This window comes from Eschrichtius robustus, chromosome 17 (assembly GCF_028021215.1).
Source record: "Eschrichtius robustus isolate mEscRob2 chromosome 17, mEscRob2.pri, whole genome shotgun sequence".
In the NCBI taxonomy this organism is placed as follows: Eukaryota; Metazoa; Chordata; class Mammalia; order Artiodactyla; family Eschrichtiidae; genus Eschrichtius; species Eschrichtius robustus.
In genome coordinates, this window is record NC_090840.1 from 85,156,315 (window position 1) to 85,176,252 (window position 19,938).

Here is a 19,938-nt window from a genome sequence, read left to right on the forward strand (position 1 = left end):
TCAGCCCCCACTTTACAGGTGGGGAGGCTGAGGCTGGGAAGTGAGGGCCTTGGCCGAGTCCACACAGCCATGAGCGGGGCAGCCCGTGTCCAGCCATCCTGGCCAGCCCGAGGCCGCCCACGCCCAGCTCCCTGCCCTGCCTACAAGGCCTGCCAGGAAGGACGCCAGGAGGGGACTGCAGAGCAGTGACCGACCTTGTGTCGCCGGCCAGCTGGGCCCAGGCAGCAAGAAGCAGCGAGTCCCTGTGGGCAGGCGGCCGGCGTGTGCACGGTCGGCAGAGCCGAGGCGCCGGCACCAGGCCAGGCGGGCTGCGGGGGGCTGCTGTGGCTCGCCCTCCTTTGCCCACCCGCTCAGCTGCTGCCGGGACGACGCCCAGCAGGGGCTTTGGGGAGGGAGGGTGGGGAAGCTGAGGTTTAGGCAGAAGGAACTTGGCCGGGTCCGCGTGGAGGCGGGCCAGGGTGGGCAGCGTTGGCTTCCCGGGCCCAGGACGGCTCTGCTGTGTCCCTGCTGACCTGGGCCGGGAGCTGCCCGCCCCCCCTGCCCAGGTGTGAGCCGGCGGCACACAGCCAGCGCCCACTCCTGGTGCAGGGCAGGTGACCCCAGGGCCACAAGGTTGGGGTCAATCTGGGGGGGTTCAAGTGTGAACCCCCTGCTCCCGCCCCCTCCCTGTGACGCCGTCAGAGCCTCGATTTCCTCATTGTGAGATGGGAGGCGGGGAGCAGGCTGGCTAAGTGGGACCCGGGCAGGCGTCAGGTGACTCCGGGGGCGGGGAGAGGGAGGGTCCCTGGCAGGAACATGGCTGCGAGGCCAAAGGGGCACCTGAGTGGCTGTGTGAGCAGGAAGGGGGGCAATAGGACGTGGGTGGATGTCATAGTCACAGCCAGAGACCCAGAGACGGGGCACCAACCCTACCCTCACCCCCCAAAAACCGGTCACTCCTGCTGTGACGAAACAGAAGTGGGAGGGGTCTCTGCACCCGCACCCGGCAAGGCCCAGAGGGGCGGGGCTGCAGGGAAGCTGGGCGATGGCCGGAATGACCTGTCTCCTCTACTCCCCTGCCCTGCTTCCCTTCTGGCTGGGTTTGCAGATTCTTCCCTGAATGAGGGCTGGAGAAGGGTATGGTCAGAGAGGCCACAGAGGCCCAGGGACGGAATGGCCTCCGTGGCCGCCCCAGGGCTGGTGGGCGGGCCCAGAGCCCGTGGAGCCACGCCAGGCTGCCCAGCCAGACGGGCACAGCCGAGGCCCCTGTGGCCTGCGGCCCCGGCCGGGGCGGCCCACCGCTTCCCGCTCAGGCTTGTTGGGGGAGGAAGGGCCCCGGCCCCTGGCTCCTGCCCCTGCAGGTGGACATGCTGGCAGGTGGCAAACAGACAGGTGGGCAGAGCAGGTGCCTGAGAGCGAGGCCAGGGCCTGTGTCGGAGGCCCAGAGCCCGGGGCGGGCAATGCCCCCAGCGTGCCAAGTCCCAGCCTCCCCAGGGGGCTCATGCGTCCCCTCTCCGCTCTTTCTCTTCCAGCTGCTGCTGGCGGCCACAGGCGGGCACTGGGGCCCCGGACGTTAGGAGCCGCCCCTGCCCACTCGGTCGCCTGAAGCCACCTCCTCCTCCTGTCCTCGCTTGAAGCCCCTGCCCCCCGGCCCCGGCCCGCTCCGCTCGCTGCCGGACCCTGGCATGTCAAGGCCTGGCCCGCGCCTGCCTGCCCAGCCGGCGGAACCCTGGCGGCCCCGCGAGCTAGGATGAGGGGCCAGGCCGCCGCCCCGGGCGCCCTCTGGATCCTCGGGCCACTGCTGCTGCTGCTGGGGCACCAGGCGGGCACGGCCGCGGGGACGGACGTGGGGCCCGGGGCCGAGCCGTGCGCCACGCTGGTGCAGGGCAAGTTCTTCGGGTACTTCTCGGCAGCCGCCGTGTTCCCGGCCAACGCCTCGCGCTGCTCCTGGACCCTGCGCAACCCGGACCCGCGCCGCTACACGCTCTACGTGAAGGTGGCCAAGGCGCCCTCCTGCGGTGGCCCCGCCCGCGTGCGCACCTACCAGTTCGACTCCTTCCTGGAGTCCACGCGCACCTACCTGGGCGTGGAGAGCTTCGACGAGGTGCTGAGGCTCTGCGACCCCTCGGCGCCCCTGGCCTTCCTGCAGGCCAGCAAGCAGTTTCTGCAGATGCAGCGGCAGCGGCCACCCCAGGACGACGGCCCCGCGCCCCAGGACGGGCCCCCCGGTCCCAGCGACGACTTCTCCGTGGAGTACCTGGTCGTGGGCAACCGCAGCCCCAGCCGGGCCGCCTGCCAGATGCTGTGCCGCTGGCTGGACGCCTGTCTGGCTGGCAGCCGCAGCTCACACCCCTGTGGCATCATGCAGACCCCCTGTGCCTGCCTAGGCGGGGACACCGGCGACCCTGCCTCGGGCTCCCTGGTGCCTCGCGGGGATGTCTGCCTGAGGGACGGCATGGCTGGTGGCCCCGAGAACTGCCTCACCAGCCTGACCCAGGACCGGGGCGGGGATGGCGATCCAGGTGAGTGACGGCTAGGAGAGGCCCTGGGGTGGCTCTCTGGGCATACGGTGGGTGGGAAGGGTCTTCCCTGCAGGGCTGCCCTGGCCACCCATCCCCCGAGCACTTCGGGGAAGCCAAGTGCAAAGAGAGAAGTTCTCTGCAGGCTTGCTGAGAATGGGCAGGCTGGGGTGCTTGCCTCTGGCCCCCAGGGTGCTGGGGTGCCTGCCTCATGGGTGGTGCTTGCTAAGTGATCAGGGAAGGGAGGGATGGAAGGAAGGAAGGAAGAACGGGTCTGATTTCTCCCAGGATGAGGGAGTTTGAGATTCCTGGCTGGGGAGGGTCCCTCCGGAGGGTCCCTCCCTTTTCTCAGGCAGGACCATTCTCATGGGCCAGCAGGCTGCTGTGGCCTGTGGCCGGGGTCTGCAGGGGCCTTCTGGGACATGGGAGAAAAAGTGAGCAGAGTGGACTCATGTGGTCAAGGAGATGCAATGTGGGGATTGCAGGTGGTTACAGCCATGCGAACCATCACGCAGCAGTTAGTTACCCAGCGCCTGTGAGGCGTCCTGGGCGCCTGGGACACGCAGTGAAGACAACGAGAAACAACAAAAACAAAACAACAAAAGCCCCGCTCTCGTGGAGCTGCCTTCTGGGTCTGGGCGGTGTTAAACGGCAAAGCACAAGAAACAGGCATGTCAGGTGGTGATGAAGACGTCGCAGGGGGAGGGACCCTGGTGGCGGGGCTGCGTGTCACCTGGAGGTCAGGGGGTCACTTGGTCAGGGGGCTGTGTTCGAGGTTCCGGGAGGGGTGCGGGTGAGCCCCATGCGGGTCAGAGGGCAGGGCAGGGCAAAGGTGGGCGTGGGCGTGTGCTCGGCTGGTCCCACCTTCTTAGCAGTGTGGGTTCCTCGGTGAGGCGGGCACCTGCACAGGAGGGCGCCACCAGTGGGATGGGACGCTGAGCGGGCTCCCTGGCATCGGGGCAGGAGGGAGACCCTGCGTGGGCTCGGAGCGGGGCGCCCAGGGTGTCTCGGGAGGCTGGGGCTGCGGGCCCGGGACAGCTCTTCACCGAACGCGGAGTTTGAGACACCAGACAGCGTGCCGGGCGTCCGGGGGCCAGGCTGGGCTGGGCGTTCATGCGGGCAGGTCACCGTGGGACCAGGTGACGTGGTCCAGGGCTCTCGGTGTCTCCGGAGCCAGTGAGGCCGATGGATTCCTCCGAATAACGTCTGTAAAGGCATAAAAGAAGCTACGTGGGGTTACAGAGGAAACCAGCTATCCCGGAACATGGTTCTATTCATGGGCCCCGGGCCGTGGATCCCAGATTAGAAACCTCCGTGGAGCGGTGAGCGTAGCTGGAGAGGATAAGGAGAGGAGGGAAGAGGCGGGCAGAGCCCCGGGAGGTGGAGGCGGTGTGGTGTCCAGGAAACCATCAGAAAACCCCCATCTTCCATCAGTTGTGTCAGGGCCCCCAGCAATGGCATGGGAGGCTGGGAGAGCTGACCTTCGGGCTGGGCAAGGTAGAGGTCACTGTGACCTTGGCGTGGGCAGGCCCCGCAGCGGGGTGGTGGGAGTGGTCCTCGGGGGATGGGGAGGAGGAGAATGGAGCAGAGATGCCGGGCCGGCGGCTGGTTTGGGAGGTGGGCGGATGCAGGAGGACCAGGGGGGCAGGGGCCCGGCCGGACATGTCGCTCAGCCACTCCCCAGTGGTCACCTGCCCCTGAGCCTCAGCGTCTTCGCTGGCAAAGTGCTGACTGCTTGGAGGGACTATTCAGTCACCTCAGACCTGATTGCCCCGGGGCCTGGCCCACACTGGAAGCCAAAGCGCAAGAGCTGATCTCCGTTGGCATCTCGGGGCGGTGACCGTGCCGGGTGGATACCTGGCATAGCTGGAGCCGTGTGGAGCTTGCGGGAGAAGGTCAAGGGGACGGGGCTGGTGTGATACATGTGCGGCAAGTGGCAGGAGTTTGTGGGGCTGTGACGTCGGTGCTGGAGGGAGCAGGCCCCGCTGCTGGAGTCGGATGCGATGGTGGACAGGCCTCCTGGCCGGAGTTTGCATGTTATCATGAGAGCTGAAGGGCCATGGGGGGCTTTAAGCAGAAGGGTGACATCGCTGGGGCTGTAAATGCAGTGTCTGGCTCAGAGGGGGAATCCGGGGCAGGGACAGGGCACTGCAGGCATCCAGGAGGGGGCTGACGCTGGCCTGGGTGGGAGGAAGGGGGAGGATCTTGGGGGGGGCGGTGGTTGGGGTGATGGACTTGCTAATGCAGAGGATGTGGGCGTGGAGGAAGGAGACGGCTGGACCGCTCCCAGGTTTCTGGCCAGGAGTGAGGACCTCAGCCGAGGTGGGGAAGTGGCGGGGAGGCTCGGGCTGGGGAGGAAGATCCAGAGGGCAGAGTGGGACCTGACTGTGCGAGGCCCGTGGGTCATCTGGTGGGAATGTCGTTTGAGAGGGAGCTCTGGGACCTGGCGCCCCAGGATAGGACCAGATCAGGTTCAAATCCCAGCCCGCCCCACACTCGCTGTGTCCCTGGGCCAATCCCCTCAGGCCCCTTGTCTTTAAAATGGAAAGAGTAAAAACGTCTTCTTTTCTTGATTGTTATGAGGAATGAGAACTGGGGTGAAAGTGTTTCTAAGCAGAAGCAACATCAGTGATGAAATGTCAATATCTGTGTTTACTATGAGGTAGAGAATCTAGAGGGCTTGGGGGGCAAAGAGACAGATCGGAGGAGTGGAGCTGTTTGGAGACCAAGGCTGGGTGCTTCGGGCTTGCGCAGAGATTCTGAGAATGGGAATGTTTGGAACTGGTGCTGGAAGGGGGTGGGCAGGCGTGCGTGTGTGTGTGCATGCTTGTGCATATGCTTGTGTTCATGCATCCATGTGCATGTATGTGTGCAGTGTGTTACGTGAGCATGGGTGTGTTCATGCATCCACGTGTACAAGTATGCATGTGTGTGTGCGTGTATGTGTATACACGGCATGTATATGTGTGTTCACATGCACGTTGCCAGTATGTGTGCCGTGCATGCATGGTATGTGTGCGCGTGTGTGCAGTGCATCGGGCATGTGTGTGAGTATGTGCATGCGTGTATGGCTGGTGTATATATGTGTGTGTGCCTGTGTGCAGTGCATCGGGCATCTGTGTGCATCGTGTTTGTGCACACGTGTGCATGTGAGCATGTGCAGATGTGCACTTGTGGTATGTACTTGCTGTGTGTGTGTGTGTGTGTGTTTAGGCTGGCTCTGTGCAAGCCGATTTCAGCAGTCCTGACAGAGCGCAAGTCAAGGCTATGTGTCAGGGCTGGCAGCGTCGTGGAAGGCAGTTGGGAGGGCACGAGGGCTGGGGCTGCCGCCATGAAGCGAGGAGCTCGACTCCGCGGGGCGGGGGGCACAGGACATGGTCGCCAGGCCCACAGGCAGCTCAGACCCCGTGCCCGTGCCCTGGACTCGGAAGGTCCTAATGCTCCTGAGACCTTGGGAGTAAACCTCATCTTAGTAGTGGCAATAGCCGCGTTCTGCGTGTTTCCTTTGTGCAGGAAGCACCCACATCTTAACCAGTTAACTCTTGCCAGTTGCCCAGAGATGGCTCCCCAGCGAGGCACCTACCTCCCTGCCCAAGGCCTTTGCATGGGCCGTTCCCTGGCCTGGAACACTCTCCCCACGTGCCCACAGGGCTCCGTCCCTTGAGTGCTTGCCCAGATGGCACCTTCTCAAGACGCCCTGGCCCTGCTGCAGAAAGTGGCAGCAGCCCCAGCCCTGCTGTCGCCTCACACTCTCTCTCTCCCTCTTTCTCTCTCTTCCCACACGGTATCGCCTGTGAACACTGGAGAATTTCCTGTGTCCTTATTCTCTGTCCCTGCCAGGATGTACCCACCACAGGGCAGGGGAGTTTGCCCTGCTCTCTGACGAAGCCCCGTGTGTGGGCCAGTACCTGGCACACAGCAGGCCCTTGATGAATCCTTGTTGAGTGGAAGGAGGCACAGAGACGTTAAGGCAGTGGCCAGGGTCACACAGCGTGCAAGGGGGAGACAGAGAGCAGAGTCAGCTCTTGGTCACCTGGTGGTCCTGCCTGGGGCTTCTCCTGCAAGAGCTCTGTGGGGAGGGTGTGTGTGTGTTCATGTGTGTGTAGGGGCGGGGTGGCATATGGACCAGAAAGGTCCAGCAGTAATTCAGAAGACACACAGCAGATCCAGACCCCATATCTTGCCTGCCGAGCCTGTGCCCAGGGAGCTGCGTCCCCTCACGCATGCCAGTGGAGGCTGGGTCAGGAGCGTCACTCCATAGCCGCGGAGCCGGAGCCGGAGCGAGCAGGAGGCCCAGGCCAGCCCGTGGCCCATTTTCAGCCCTGCCCCCGCCCGGCCTGTCCAAATGCCACATGGCCACGTCACGCGCCCGACTGGCAAGCGTTACTCAGGCCAGAGCAACTGTTCCCTCTCCCCTGCCCCGCCGGCTGCCCCTCTGCGCTGCCTGCCCGCTCCCACCCGCTCTCGGGCTGTCCCTCCTTCCCCCTCCCAGAGCCTCTCTGCGTTTTTCTGCCTCTGGTGAGATGGTGCCATTTCTCTCAAGGGTTGTTTTAAATATTCATGTTTTAATTAAAGAATTTTATTGCAGAAGCGACATGTAAGATAATGGAAAAGCGGCATCCTGAGGGCTGGGGGGCGAGTGTGCGTGTGTCTCCTTGTGTGTGTGTCCCTGTGTGTGTGTGTACATGACCCTGTGTGTGCCCGTGTGCCCCCTCCATATGCCTGCACGGGGTTGGTGGGGGGGGGCTGGAGCCTGAGCGTGTGAGTGTGACATCCCGGGCGTGTGCTGGGCTGCGATGCCGGCCTGGGGGGCCGTGACCTGCCCAAGGCCACACCCCCTCCTCCAGGCCCGTCGCCTCTCAGCTGGGGCGCCCCCTGCCCTGACACGCCCCCCCCCTCCCCCCCCCCCCCCCCCCCGCAAGGGCTTTGGAGTCATTCCAACCCTAAATGCCCCACAGCTTGCCTCAGGAGGAGGCTGCCAGCCCTCTCTGGGGCCCGCAGGGTGTGCAGAGGGGCTGGGCTGGGGGGAGGGACGAGTGGGGAATTCCAGGGGGAAGGGCGTGTCTCTGGAGTTTGGGGGCGACTGGGAGCATGGGGGTGGGGAGCAGGGGCGGGGCGGGAGTAGGAAGGGTTAGGGCCTCCCTGCCAGGACTGGGTTTGTCATCCCAGCCAGGGGAGCTGCGCTTTTGCACAGGGGCCAATTTAGAAAAATCTGGAAAACAAGGTTTCAGGCTCCATTGTAGACAGCCCCCATTCCAGATGGAAATAGCAAGATATGACCCCATGAAAACAATAAGTACGCACGGGGATCACCCACAGAGGAACTGCCACGAGAGGCCAGAGCTCACCCCACGCCACCCGGTAGCGAGGGAGGCTGGGAGTTGTGGCCCTGCTGGGGTCCCATTTCCCTAAAAGATGGGGAGAAGGGCTGTCGGTCGTATAGCCAAGGCTCAGGGAGGAGAAGAGACCCGCCCAGGTCATCCAGCGTGGCAGGGCAAAGCCGGGTGGGACCCAGGCCTTCGAGCTTGTAACGGGCACCCTTCTTAGGGGGCACCTGCCTGACTGAGGAAAAGCAGCATTGAGAAAGTGAGTAACCCTGCAGACGGGGCCAAGTCGCCCCTCAGTTTCCCTTCTGTGAAATGGGGATGGGACAGTACCCTGCTCGTAGGGTCTTGGCGCCTCTACCATGCTTGGAGGAGCCCTCCTTGTCCTCCTTCTCTGGCAAGTGGCCCCATGGGCAGTGGGCACGGCTCTCAGCCCGTCCTGAGATCCAGGGGTGCCTGCGGCAGCTGGGCGGACTGCTGGTCACTCGGGCCCCGACAGTGGGTGCTGCAGGCCTTGGTGAAGGATGCACCAAGTCTGAACCTGTGGAGCCAGGGGCGCTGTGGACTGGGGATTGGGTGGGAGAGGGGCTTCAAGGAGCTGTCCAGTTCCCTGTGGTCCTCATTTGCACATCCATGCAGGGGGCTGAGAGGAGGATCCTGCGTGCCGCAGTACAGACCTTAACTCGGTGGCAGGCAGGGGTCCGCACAGGGGCTGGACTTCGCGAGGTGGATGTGTACGGAACCCGGCCTGACCGTCGGGGGCGGGGCGGGAATGGGCAGGGGCTGACCCCCCAGCCGGGTGCTGCCTGACCTGCTAGACTGGGGAGACCTCTGCTGGAGGAGACGGGAAGTGCACCGCTCCCCTCCTCCGAAGGAGACCCAGGAGGCAGGAAGGCCCAGCGGGAAGAGGGCCTCCCCCAGCGCCCTCATCCCAGCCGACTGGGGGCGCAGGGACCAGGGAGGCCATGGCCTGCAGGCTGGGGCGCCAGGGTGGGAAGGGGGACAGGAGCCCCCCTCTCCGTGTGCTCTCTCTCCTGGGCGGCCAAGGCTGCCTGGCGGCCATTAATTGGCTCTATTCATCCCTTAATGAGATGGAAATGAGGCTTCCAGACAGAGGGGGCATTGAGCCCGGGAAGAATGGCGGCTTCTTTCCGGGCCTGGAGGGGCAGCCCACCCCCCAGCCTTGCCCACTCCTCTGCTGCCCCCTCAAAGCCCACCCAGCCCAGGAGCACCGTGGCCACCCAGGAAAGGGTGGCCTGAGTTCCTCTGTGCGCAGCTCTGCGGGCCCCAGGAGCCCTGCCTGGGTAACTCCCTGGTCGTGGATGCATTTGCTTGACAAACATTTATCAGGTGTCAGCCGTGGGGGGGGACACACGTTAAAAATAAAAATGATAACAAAAATAGCAGCTACCATTAACTGAGTGTTCATCAGTGGTGGGAGTGTGGCCAAGGTCGGGGATCAGTCTGTGAGTGGGATCAGGGCTCAGTATGTGATGGGGGATCAGGGATCCTGTGTCCAGGATCAGAAGTCAGTCTGTGAAGAGGATCAAGGCCCAATGTGTGATCAGGGTCAGGAATCAGCATGTGACCGGGGTCAGGGCTAGGCCTGGGGGGCAGTCTGTGCTCTGAGCCAGTGGACCCCCTGCCTGGCCTCTCCTGATATGACCCCTCCTCTCCTCCCCCTCCCCCCACCACATCCCCACCACCTGGGTCACCAAGGTAACCAGCCCTGAAATTGTGGGTGTTTTGGCAGCGGAGGCCTAACCTGAGTCTATCCTGAAAGACTGAGCTCTGCGGCAGTTGCCATGGAAACCAAGTGGCATCCTCCGATTAGCCGGCTTGGACACCCTCTCTCTCCCACCCACTTCCAGCTTCCACGTCACTCAGGCTTCCGCGCGGGGGCTGGGCTGGGGCAGCAAGGGGGGACAAGGCAGGACGTGCCCACGTTGTCCCCGCCGCCAGGCCTGTCTCCCTGGACTCCAGGCCTCCCTGTTCCTTTGTCTCAGTATGACGGGACAGGGGGCTTCAGCAGGTGAGACCACTGAGGCCTGCGGCGCCAGGCTGGGGGTGGTCCTGGTGGGCAGCCTCTGCCTGGGGGGCGGTGTAGGGGGAGCGCTTGGAATCTGACCATGAGTCCAGTCCCAGCTCCTCTCCGTGTCAGCCCGGTGGATAACTTGGCCTCCCTGTCTGCATCTGCCAAATGGGCGTGGTTGCGGGGCTGTGACGGTCCCCAGAGTGAAGGCGCCTAGAGTGGCGGCAGTGAGGGCCCTATATCTGCGCAGCCTCGCCCCGTCACACCCTCAGAGCCCAGCCGCTCACCAGTCCTGCCGTGTGCACCTGGAGGCTGCCCTGGGGGCTCCCCCCCCCCTCCCCCGGGGCCCTGGCCTGCTTGTCTCTCCCCCCCAGAGCACGGACATTTCTGTCCACAACGAAGTCGTATTTGTGTAGCGTCCTCCATACTTCTGGTTCTTACTCAGCCCTGGGGACCCTGGCGCCTGCCTTCTGAGGCTCGGGCCTCCATGCCTCCTCAACTCCAGGGCAGATCCTCCTGCAGGTGCGGGGGGGAGTCACCAGCCCCTGACTGTCTGGACCACCCCTCTTTGAGCCTCAGTTTGCTCTGCTGTAAGTGGGGTGAACGTTTGGTTCCTGGGTGGACTTGGACTCGCGGTTCCTGAGGCGTCTGGCACGGAGTGAGGGGAGACGGGGGTGGGGGAGTCAGGACTCGCCTGCCCAGGATGCCGCCCTGAGAGCCGGCCTTGAGGGAAGCAACCGTCCTTGAAGGGTGTATGGGTGGGCCGGGTCCGACAACCTGGGTGATTCCTGCTCGGCCCCCTCGTAACTGGGGGAGCACGGGCATCCCGTCACTAGGGCAAGCCTCGGTCTTCCCATCTGAACGATGGCAGCAGAGAGGCCTCCCTTGTGGGAGCACAGGGCGTCACGCCCAGACCCAGGAAGGGGCTCAGAACCAGGCCCCTCGGCCCCCTGAAGCGAGGGTCCCTGCAAAGCTCAGCCGGGCTCCCACAGAGTGAGAAGCTCCTCCCTGGGCCGCCGCTGCAAGGCTAGGAACCAAGTGTTACTGCGCGTGCGCGAGGGGCAGAGCCGGGTCCACGCCCACCCACAGACGACAGCGATTAAGGTCCGAGCCGGCCCCCCCTACAGGTCCCTTGTCTGGGTGCGTCGGCCCGCCCACCTGCCCCACCCACCTGCGTGACCCACCAGCATGGCAAGTCTGGAGGACAGGAGGCCTGACTTCTGTGTGCCCTTGGCCCCTTGATGCTCTGCCTCTCTGGGCTCAGGGGGAAGTGAGGCGTAGGGGAGGGTGGGTTCTGCAAGGGGAGAGAAGATTCCTCAAGGGCTTGGGGGCGTGGAGGGAGAAATGAGCCCCGCCTTCCAAACTGGGGGAACTGGGCTCCTTCCCCCGCCTACCATTCATTTGCTTCTGGCGCCCCCTGCTGGTCAGTTCCCAGCACAGGCGCAGGGACCACTGGGAGGGGCTCTGGCACCTTTCAAGCGGCCCTCCACAGAACAGAGCACCTGGACGCCCAACTTGCAAATGAAAGTGAGTTCTCTGGGATCGACTCCGACCCCAGTGACGCCCACACCTGTCGTCTCCTAGCCATTTCTTGCCATTTACCGTCACAGGCGTCAGTCCTAGGAAGTAGTGCCCTCATCCTCTGGTGAGGGGTGTGAGGCCAGGGCAGGGTGGACTTAACCACCCCATGGCCGTGGGTGCTGGGGCCACCATGTGCACCTGGTCTTTCGGCTCCAGCGCCCACCCTCCAGGATCCGCACAGGCCTCATTCTCACCCTATGTGCTCCCCAGATAAGCCAGGCTCCAGGAGGCATCAGGGACGCTCCTGCCGGGCCAGGTATGACCTGCCCCTGGCCAGCCTGGCTCCCCTGCTCCAGCCCCGGGTGAGCAGGCAGCATGGGGCAGTGGCCTAGCTCTAGTGCAGCTCCCAGTGCTGGGCCTTGGCAATGCCATCTCCTCGCCTCCTCATACATGGGTGCCCTGTCAGGGGGCTGTGTGCAGGGTGCCCAGCCCAAAGTAGGCGCTTGGTGAGGCTGCGTGCCCTTGTTGAGTCTGCCCTGACCCTGCTGTGCTGGGAGTGTAGGGGCCCTGGGGTTCCCCAGGACAAATGGGGTGGCGGCACCAGAGTCCCTCGAGGCGGGGGTGATCTGGGCACCTTAAGCGTGGCCTTTGAACAGAAAGCCTGGATGGAGCAGCCGCTTCCTGAGCGAATCAGTGCAGCCTCCGGCTCTGGCCCAAGATGTGTGGCCTCCCTGCTCCTCACCCCTCAGTGGCTCCCCAGTACTTTGAGGCTGTCCCTCTTAGTGTCCTTGGTGGCACTGGGGCCACCAAGGGGCTCAGAACTTCGGGGTCACGAGGTCATGATGGGGGGCCGGGGCTGGGATGGAGAAGACCCTTGAGAGGGCTGAAGGAGGGTGGCCGTAGGGGCCTGGAGGCCCTCAGCAGCCAGTCTCTGCTGGGTCTGGGGGAGGCTCCGCCTGGCGGGGCCCTGGGTGTGAGACCCCACTCGGCTACCAGGGCTGGGACCTCGGTCACCTCTGGTGTCCCTGCGTGTGGTGGGGGAATGAGCACATGGGTCATGGGGGGGGTGAGCAAACTGGGGCTCAGAGGAGACTGGACTGAGGACCACGGGGAGGGGGTTCGGCAGGGCGTGAGGCTCGGTGCCAGGCAGGAGAGACCCTCTGCCCCCAGCCCATCGCCCGGCCCTGGGTATAAGGTAGCCGTTGGGGTGGGCAGGGGTGTCATTCATTCATTCATTCATCCATTCTCCAGACCCACCTGGGGCTCCAGCTCTGTGTCCAGCCCCACACTGGGGACCTGGATTCAAAGGCAGTGGAGACCCAGGCCCAGGTGCCTGTAGACAGAGCAGGAAAGCACAGAGACTCCAGAGAGAAGTGGGGTGGGCCCCGGACCCCACCTTGCCCGGCACCTCTGCCCCTCCCTGCCCTGTCGGCCTCTGCTTCACACCCCATCACCAACCCCGTCCAGGCCCACACTCGCCTCCTAGCTGACCCTCCAGGGTGCTGGTGCTGGTTCCGACGCGGAGGCCTCTTCGCAGGGCCCGCTGTGCCCCAGATCCCTGCCTGGGAGACCCCTAGAGGTCACTCCCCGAAAGACACCGCAGCCCTTTGCCCCTGGCCCTGACCCCTGCCCTCTGGTCCCCACCAGGCGGCTGGAAGCTGTGGTCCCTGTGGGGCGAGTGCACGCGGGACTGCGGGGGAGGCCTGCAGACGCGGACGCGCACCTGCCTGCCCGCGCCGGGCATTGAAGGCGGCGGCTGCGAGGGGGTGCTGGAGGAGGGCCGCCTGTGCAACCGCAAGGCCTGCGGCCGTGAGTGCGCGGACTGGCGGGTCCCGGGCGGAGCCGGGGGAGGGAGGGGCTCGGGGCGGGGCCAGGTGAAGGCAGGAACCCGGACTGGGCCGGGCCGGGCGGAGAAAAGGGCTTGGCGCGGGGCGGGGGGCGGGCAGGGCCTGGCCGGGTGAGGGAGGGAGGGAGGGAGGGCGCTCGGGGCGGGTCCGGGCCAGGCAAGGCCTGGGCTACGAGGGGCGGGATCTGGGGCAGGGGCGGGGTCAGAGGGTGGAGCCTTCCAGGGGCGGGACCAGTAGAAGTAAGGGCCCAGGAGGAGGGGTGGGACCCGGTGTTAGGACTGGATGGGCCTTTCTTAGCACCTGCGGATTGGGAATTCTGGGGTGCAAGTGGGAAGCCGGCTGTGGGTCTTGTCCCGCCACCGCCATCCCTAGCCCTGGCCAGACCCGACTGTCCCAGCCGGATGCTGCCTCCAGGATGTATTTCTCTAATAAGGCTCTCTAATGACCTCATGCATATTTTAGCTGCTTCCATAAAGTTAAATCAAGTTATAATGAGATTGTCATTCTTCGGGTTGTTTTTTCCCCGACGAACTTTCCTGGGGAGAGGAGCTCATCTCAGAAGCCTGGAGAGGGCCCTGGGGTGTCGGGGCTGGGCCGCGTGGGGCAGTAGCCGTTCAGACGTGCTGCCCCGCAGGTGACTCCTGCGGGCCTCGGAGGAAGAGAGGGAGGGGCGCAGGGCAGGGGAGACTGGACCAGACAGGGATTGGCGCCAGGCCAGGGTGGCCTGGTCCCGAGTTTCCCACCTGTCCAGTGCGGCCAAGTGGCCCTGGTGCTGACAAGCCCGGGCCCTGCTGCGGCTGGGGACCGAGGGACCGAGGGACCGAGGGACCAAGGGCCGAGAGCGCCCCTCTAGAGCTGCAGGGCGGGGGCTGCAGGCCACGGCCTGGACGCTTACCTGAACCCGCCCTGCAGCCGCCGGGCGCACCAACTCCCGGAGCCAGTCCCTACGGTCCACGGATGCCCGGCGGCGCGAGGAGCTGGGCGACGAGCTGCAGCAGTTTGGGTTTCCGGCCCCGCAGACAGGTGAGTGGCAGCGGCTGGGCGGGGCTGACACGCAAATGCACTAAAACCCTGGGAAGTGGGGAAAGTTGGTTTCAGGGGACTAGGTCTTTGGGCAAGTACTATACGTTATTAATTGCCGTTGCTTCTAAGTAATGACTGTAATAATTTTCCATAATTAGACTAATCTCTCAGGTGCCAGGCGCGCGTCTCCAGGCACACTGGATTTAGGGGAAGTGGTGTGAGGAGAAGGGGACTGTCGAGAAAAAAAAAAAGGGGTGGGGTGCTCAAGGGCTTTGCTGCGCCGTAGCTCGGGTGCAGGGGCTAGCAGCAGGCCTGTGATGCTGTAGGTCTGGGCCCACAGGTGACCCCGCGGCCGAGGAGTGGTCCCCGTGGAGCGTGTGCTCCAGCACCTGCGGCGAGGGCTGGCAGACCCGCACGCGCTTCTGCGTGTCGTCCTCCTACAGCACGCAGTGCAGCGGGCCCCTGCGGGAGCAGCGCCTGTGCAACAACTCCGCCGTGTGTCCAGGTGGGCGGTGCGCCGTGGGGGGGCGGGGATAACAGGAGCAGGGGGCGGGGCGGGGGGCGGGGCGTCAGGGGCGGGTGACCGGGCTGCGGGCGCGGGCAGACAGGGGTCGCAGAGTGTTCTGTTCCTTCCGCAGTGCATGGCGCCTGGGACGAGTGGTCGCCTTGGAGCCTGTGCTCCAGCACCTGCGGCCGCGGCTTCCGTGACCGCACGCGCACCTGCAGGCCACCCCAGTTTGGAGGCAACCCCTGTGAGGGCCCGGAGAAGCAAACCAAGTTCTGCAACATCGCTCTGTGCCCTGGTAGGCGAGAGGGAGGGCGCTGGGTGAGGTGGGACAGGGGCGGGAAGAGAAGGGAAGGACCCAGTGGGCCACCGGCCAGCCCCGGGAGCCCCGCTTTGCCTGCTCAGACCCACCTGCTAGGGGGCTCAGAGGTTGGAACCTCAGGCTGTGATCAGGCTGAAGGTTGGAGACCTTGGGGCGTTCTCACTCGCGTCCCGTGGGCGTTGGGGTGATGGGCCCTCTTGGGTGTCACACCCGTGCCTCAGACTTCGTGGGGGTGTGGTGGCCACACCTGTGGGGTGTTCACGCCTGTGCCCCAGGCTGGGTGTGGGCCCTGGCTGTTCACGCTGCCCTCCCGTCCCCTTCCTCCCCTGGGCCGGGCAGTGGATGGAAACTGGAATGAGTGGTCAAGCTGGAGCTCGTGCTCCGCCAGCTGTTCTCAGGGCCGGCAGCAGCGCACGCGCGAGTGCAACGGGCCTTCGTACGGGGGCGCCGAGTGCCAGGGCCACTGGGTGGAAACGCGAGACTGCTTCCTGCAGCAGTGTCCAGGTCAGGGCCGTGCTCCGGGGCCTGCGGGTGGGGGGATCTGGCGGGCGTGAGCCACTCGGGAGGGGTGAGACCCCGGGGGGCTCATGGTGGGCCCTTGTACACGGCCCCGGGGATGTGGGGGGCCGGGGGGGTGACCGTGAGGGACCAGTGCACGTGAGGCGTTTGTCTTATGCTGTGTCAGTCTGAGCTCTGGCTTCCCCTCCCTGGGTCTCGACTTCTTTCTCCTCGTGGCTTCCTGCCCCTACGTCCCTGTGTCTGCACCCTCCTCATCCCCATCCTCTTGGCTCTGTGCATGGCCGTGTCCCACAGTGGATGGGAAGTGGCAGGTCTGGACGTCGTGGGGCGGCTGCAGTGTCACATGTGGAGGTGGCACACAGCGGCGGGAACGCGCCTGCTTGGGGCCCTTCTTTGGGGGAGCAGCCTGCCGGGGCCCACAAGATGAATACCGGCAGTGCAGTGCCCAGCGGTGTCCCGGTGAGTGTCCCACACACCCACCCCACAGCTGGACTCTGGGGAGGGGCCTTCTGAGTGACGGGGGAGGGAGCTTGGAGCTTAGCTCTACTGGGGAAAGACTCCCCCTCGTGAGGATAGATGTCCTGCAGGGGTCTTGGTCTTCCTGACCCTGCTGCCAGGTCTCGGCCCACCCCCCGTACCCCGCCGCCACTCACATTTCTAGCCCCTTGGCAGAGCCCCATGAGATCTGTGATGAGGACAACTTGGGCGCTGTGATCTGGAAGGAGACCCCGGCGGGAGAGGTGGCTGCAGTCCGGTGTCCTCGCAACGCCACAGGTGAGGGCCGATGGGGCAGGTGTTGTGCGGGGCTCCTGTCCCTTCCTCACAGAGATGCATGGAAGGCACGGAGATGCCCCTACAGGCCCGCCCACGGAGCTGTCAGCTCAGGGCACGTGGCCCAGACCCTGCCCAGGCAGCCCTGTGCACACAGAGGCTGGTGCAGTACAGGCGGGGGCCCGGGGCCACCGCGTCCTGAGAGCTCACCAGGAGCCAACGCCAGCATGAAGCCCTTTAGTGCGATGTCCCACAAAGTCACCCATTTACACGTGGGAAACTGAGGCACAGAGGAGTTAACACACTTGCCCTGGGCTTGGGGGCCCTTAAGTGGGAAGTCGGCTTTGAACACCGTCACCTTAATCCCCGTGCAGCCCTGTGGAGTGATGGGAGGTGTGGAAAAAGCAGGGTGGGCTCCCAGAAGGGGCTCGGGCAGACAGCTTGGTTTTGGTTGGCTTGGTTTTCTTCGCCCCTCTTACCTGAGGAGTGCATGCAGTTTTTTACCCCTGTTTGCTGTGTGACACCCAGGAAGTGACCTAACCTCTCTGAACTTTGGTTTTCCTTCTGTAAAACAAGTGTGTTGTGAGTTCCGCACCACCCGACAGGGCTGGTCCACGTGGTGGAGGCTGTATATTTCCAGCTGTGGTTGTAGCCCCCCTACCCAGAATAATACATGTTCTGGGTAGCGTCTTACAAATACAGGGAAGCCAATACTTGAATAAAATACAAGTCACAGAACGGTGTGACTTCTCTGGCCTTTTGTCTGCCTGTATGACCTCTCATTTCAATGCTGCACCAAGCTGTGGAGCAGGTGTGCTGTCCTGCCCCGTGGCTCCTGTTGGACGACAGGGTTGTGGCAGTTCCCTGGGGTCACCACCGCTGTGTGTGTGCACAGCTGTGGCTGGCTCCCTGGGAGTAAGTTCTGAGTCATAGGCTGTGCCCGTGTTCCAGGCCGTCGACACCTGATGCCAGTCAGCCCCAAGGCTGCCCAGTGTCCGCAGCACACCCGGGCCATCGGGGGCCCCTGATCCCAGGGGTGGAGCTAGGCAGGGGCCAGGCCGTTGGTTCTCCCCAGGGCTCTGGATAGGAAGGGGCTCCAGGAGAGGCCCCGGGCTGAACACTGAAGCCCCTCACTCGGCCCAGGGCTCTGCCTCCACGCCGGCGGGCTGCCTGCAGGTTTGGCTCCTGCCAGGTTCCAGTGCTTGGCCTGTGGCGTCTGCGCAGAAATGCTTTGAGTGAGGGAATTCCCTGGCGGTCCAACGGTTAGGACTCCGAGCTCTCATTGATGAGGGCCAGGGTTCAATCCCTGCTTGGGGAACTAAAATCCCACAAGCCACGCGGCCAAACAAAACAAAACAAAACAAAAGCAACAAACAAACAAACATAAAACAAAAGAAATGTTTTGAGTGAAAGAAACCAAGGGAGGCCTGGCCCCCACGCCAGCTCTGCTCTTGGAATGAGGCCACAGGCGAGTGCCTGCTTCTAGGGCTGTAGGGTCTCATCCAGAGGGGCTTGTGCCTGGGAGCCGGGGATGGGACTCCCACCCCGGACGTGGGCATCTACCAGAGAAGTGGGAGACAGAGCTGACCCACCGTGTCCCCAGGCCTCATCCTGCGACGCTGTGAGCTGGACGAGGAGGGCATCGCCTACTGGGAGCCCCCCACCTACATCCGCTGTGTCTCCATCGACTACCGAAACATCCAGATGATGGTGAGGCCGGCCCCGGGGTCTCCCGCCCCACCCATCACTCCAGGGCTCACCTCTGCCCTCCGTCCTCAGACATAACCCTGTGTCCCCAGTGGCACACTCTGTGGACGTGAGTCAGCCATGGCCACTGGCTGCGGGCTGCAGAGGACCCTCTGGGCGTGGGAGGTCCTTGGTACCTGCAGAATCATGGCACCCACACCCTCCACCTCCCCAGACCCGGGAGCACCTGGCAAAGGCTCAGCGCGGGCTGCCCGGAGAGGGGGTCTCCGAGGTCATCCAGACACTGGTAGAGATCTCCCAGGATGGGACCAGCTACAGCGGGGACCTGCTCTCCACCATCGATGTCCTGAGGAACATGACAGAGATCTTCCGGAGGGCGTACTACAGCCCCACCCCAGGGGATGTACAGGTGGGCGCCCAGGAGGGCTGTCCTCCACCCCAGCCTTAGACGGAGCCCTGACCTCAGATAGAGCTCTGACCCTGGTCCCACGCTGAGCCCTGACCCTGGTCACATTCTGAGCCGTGATTCTGGTGCCTTATTCTCTGCTCACTGGCCTCTCTTCCTCTTCCTTTCAGAACTTTGTCCAGATCATCAGCAACCTGCTGGCGGAGGAGAACCGGGACAAGTGGGAGGAGGCCCAGCTGGTAGGGACGCCAGCCTGGGACCCTTGCGGTCAGAGCAGCAGGATGGGCGCGGGCGTCTCTGGTGGCTCCCTGAGCCCCAGGCCAGCTCAGGGTGGGATCTTGGGTTCAAATCCCAGCACAGCCTCTGCCAGTCTCGTGGCTTTGAGGAAGTCACTTATCCTTCTGAACCTCGGCTTCCCCGCCCGTCGGAGGGCAGTGGCTCACCACGTGGTGCTCAGGGAGGGGTGTGAGAAAACGTGTTGGCCGTGGGGTACACACCAGGACGTGGCGGTTCTTTCTCATCTGGAGAAATTGGCCCGCCTCCCTTCCTCCCAGGCTGACCTGGAACCTGCCAACACTCCTGTGCCCAGGGCAGCACCCGGAGTGGGGACTGCAGCGGCCAGAGACCCTCTGCTCTCCTCCCAGCTGGACCCCTGGCCACCGGGCTGGAGCGCAGCAGCCCCTCTGGGCTCAGTGTTCTCGTCCACACAGTGGCGATGGAGACTCAGGTCCCCATCTGCTTCCCAAGTCAGGTCCAGAGCCCTGTGGGGCTAGGGAGTGACCGACAGGACCCTGATAAGGAGGGAACAGATGAGGGAAGGAGGCCGGCGGAGGGTCCCTTCGGGGACCCTGAGCTCCGGTGGTCGGTGTTCTCGGCGGGGCTGCTCCCCACCATCTCCTGACCCCCGCCTCCCCTCCAGATGGGCCCCAACGCCAAGGAGCTGTTCCGGCTGGTGGAGGACTTCGTGGACGTCATCGGCTTCCGCATGAAGGACTTGCGGGACGCGTACCAGGTGACAGACAACCTGGGTAAGCCCAGCCCTCGCTGCGCCGACCTCCAGGCCCCTGCCCCGCAGCCCTGGGCAGGGTGCTTCGGCCTCAGTTTCCTTGTCTATAAACAAGCAGCGCCAGATGCCTCCTGCAGGACCCCCGGGCCGGGTTCTAAGATGATCTCTGTATCCTCAGGTGCACAGACCCGAGTCTTCTGACGATGGTCTGATGTGACCCCGGGAGGGGGTCGGCGTAGGGGCTTTCAGACCCAGACAAGGTCCTGGAGACCCTGAATCGTGGGGCACACCAGGAAGTCCCAGCCACAGCCAGCCCCTTGCTTCCACCTCCCTGGGGCTGGGGGCCCACCTGGACTTGTCCTCACCCCCCCGGTGCCCTCTCTGTGCAGGGACCTTGAAGGCAGGACTACGTAGTCCTCCGCTCCCAGAAGTGGCTTGTCAGAGGGGCCTGGCTCCA

At 64.3% G+C, this 19,938-nt stretch overlaps 1 protein-coding gene across 3 annotated transcripts in view; it reads left to right on the plus strand.

Moving 5' to 3' along the window:
• Positions 1–1,729: 1,729 nt before the first annotated feature.
• The window catches only part of ADGRB1 (adhesion G protein-coupled receptor B1), a 70,316-nt gene continuing 52,107 nt past the window's right edge, over positions 1,730–19,938 (plus strand). For 2 of the 3 annotated variants that reach the window (XM_068525519.1, XM_068525521.1), the window contains exons 1-12: positions 1,730–2,501; positions 13,023–13,184; positions 14,135–14,245; positions 14,586–14,750; positions 14,884–15,046; positions 15,401–15,576; positions 15,886–16,050; positions 16,264–16,365; positions 17,966–18,072; positions 18,284–18,478; positions 18,646–18,714; positions 19,395–19,503. In XM_068525519.1, coding sequence (XP_068381620.1) covers positions 1,730–2,501; positions 13,023–13,184; positions 14,135–14,245; positions 14,586–14,750; positions 14,884–15,046; positions 15,401–15,576; positions 15,886–16,050; positions 16,264–16,365; positions 17,966–18,072; positions 18,284–18,478; positions 18,646–18,714; positions 19,395–19,503 — 2,296 coding nt within the window. Of the gene's footprint in view, positions 2,502–13,022; positions 13,185–14,134; positions 14,246–14,585; positions 14,751–14,883; positions 15,049–15,400; positions 15,577–15,885; positions 16,051–16,263; positions 16,366–17,965; positions 18,073–18,283; positions 18,479–18,645; positions 18,715–19,394; positions 19,504–19,938 lie in introns of all 3 variants that reach the window. The other variant, XM_068525520.1, reaches the window with a different exon arrangement.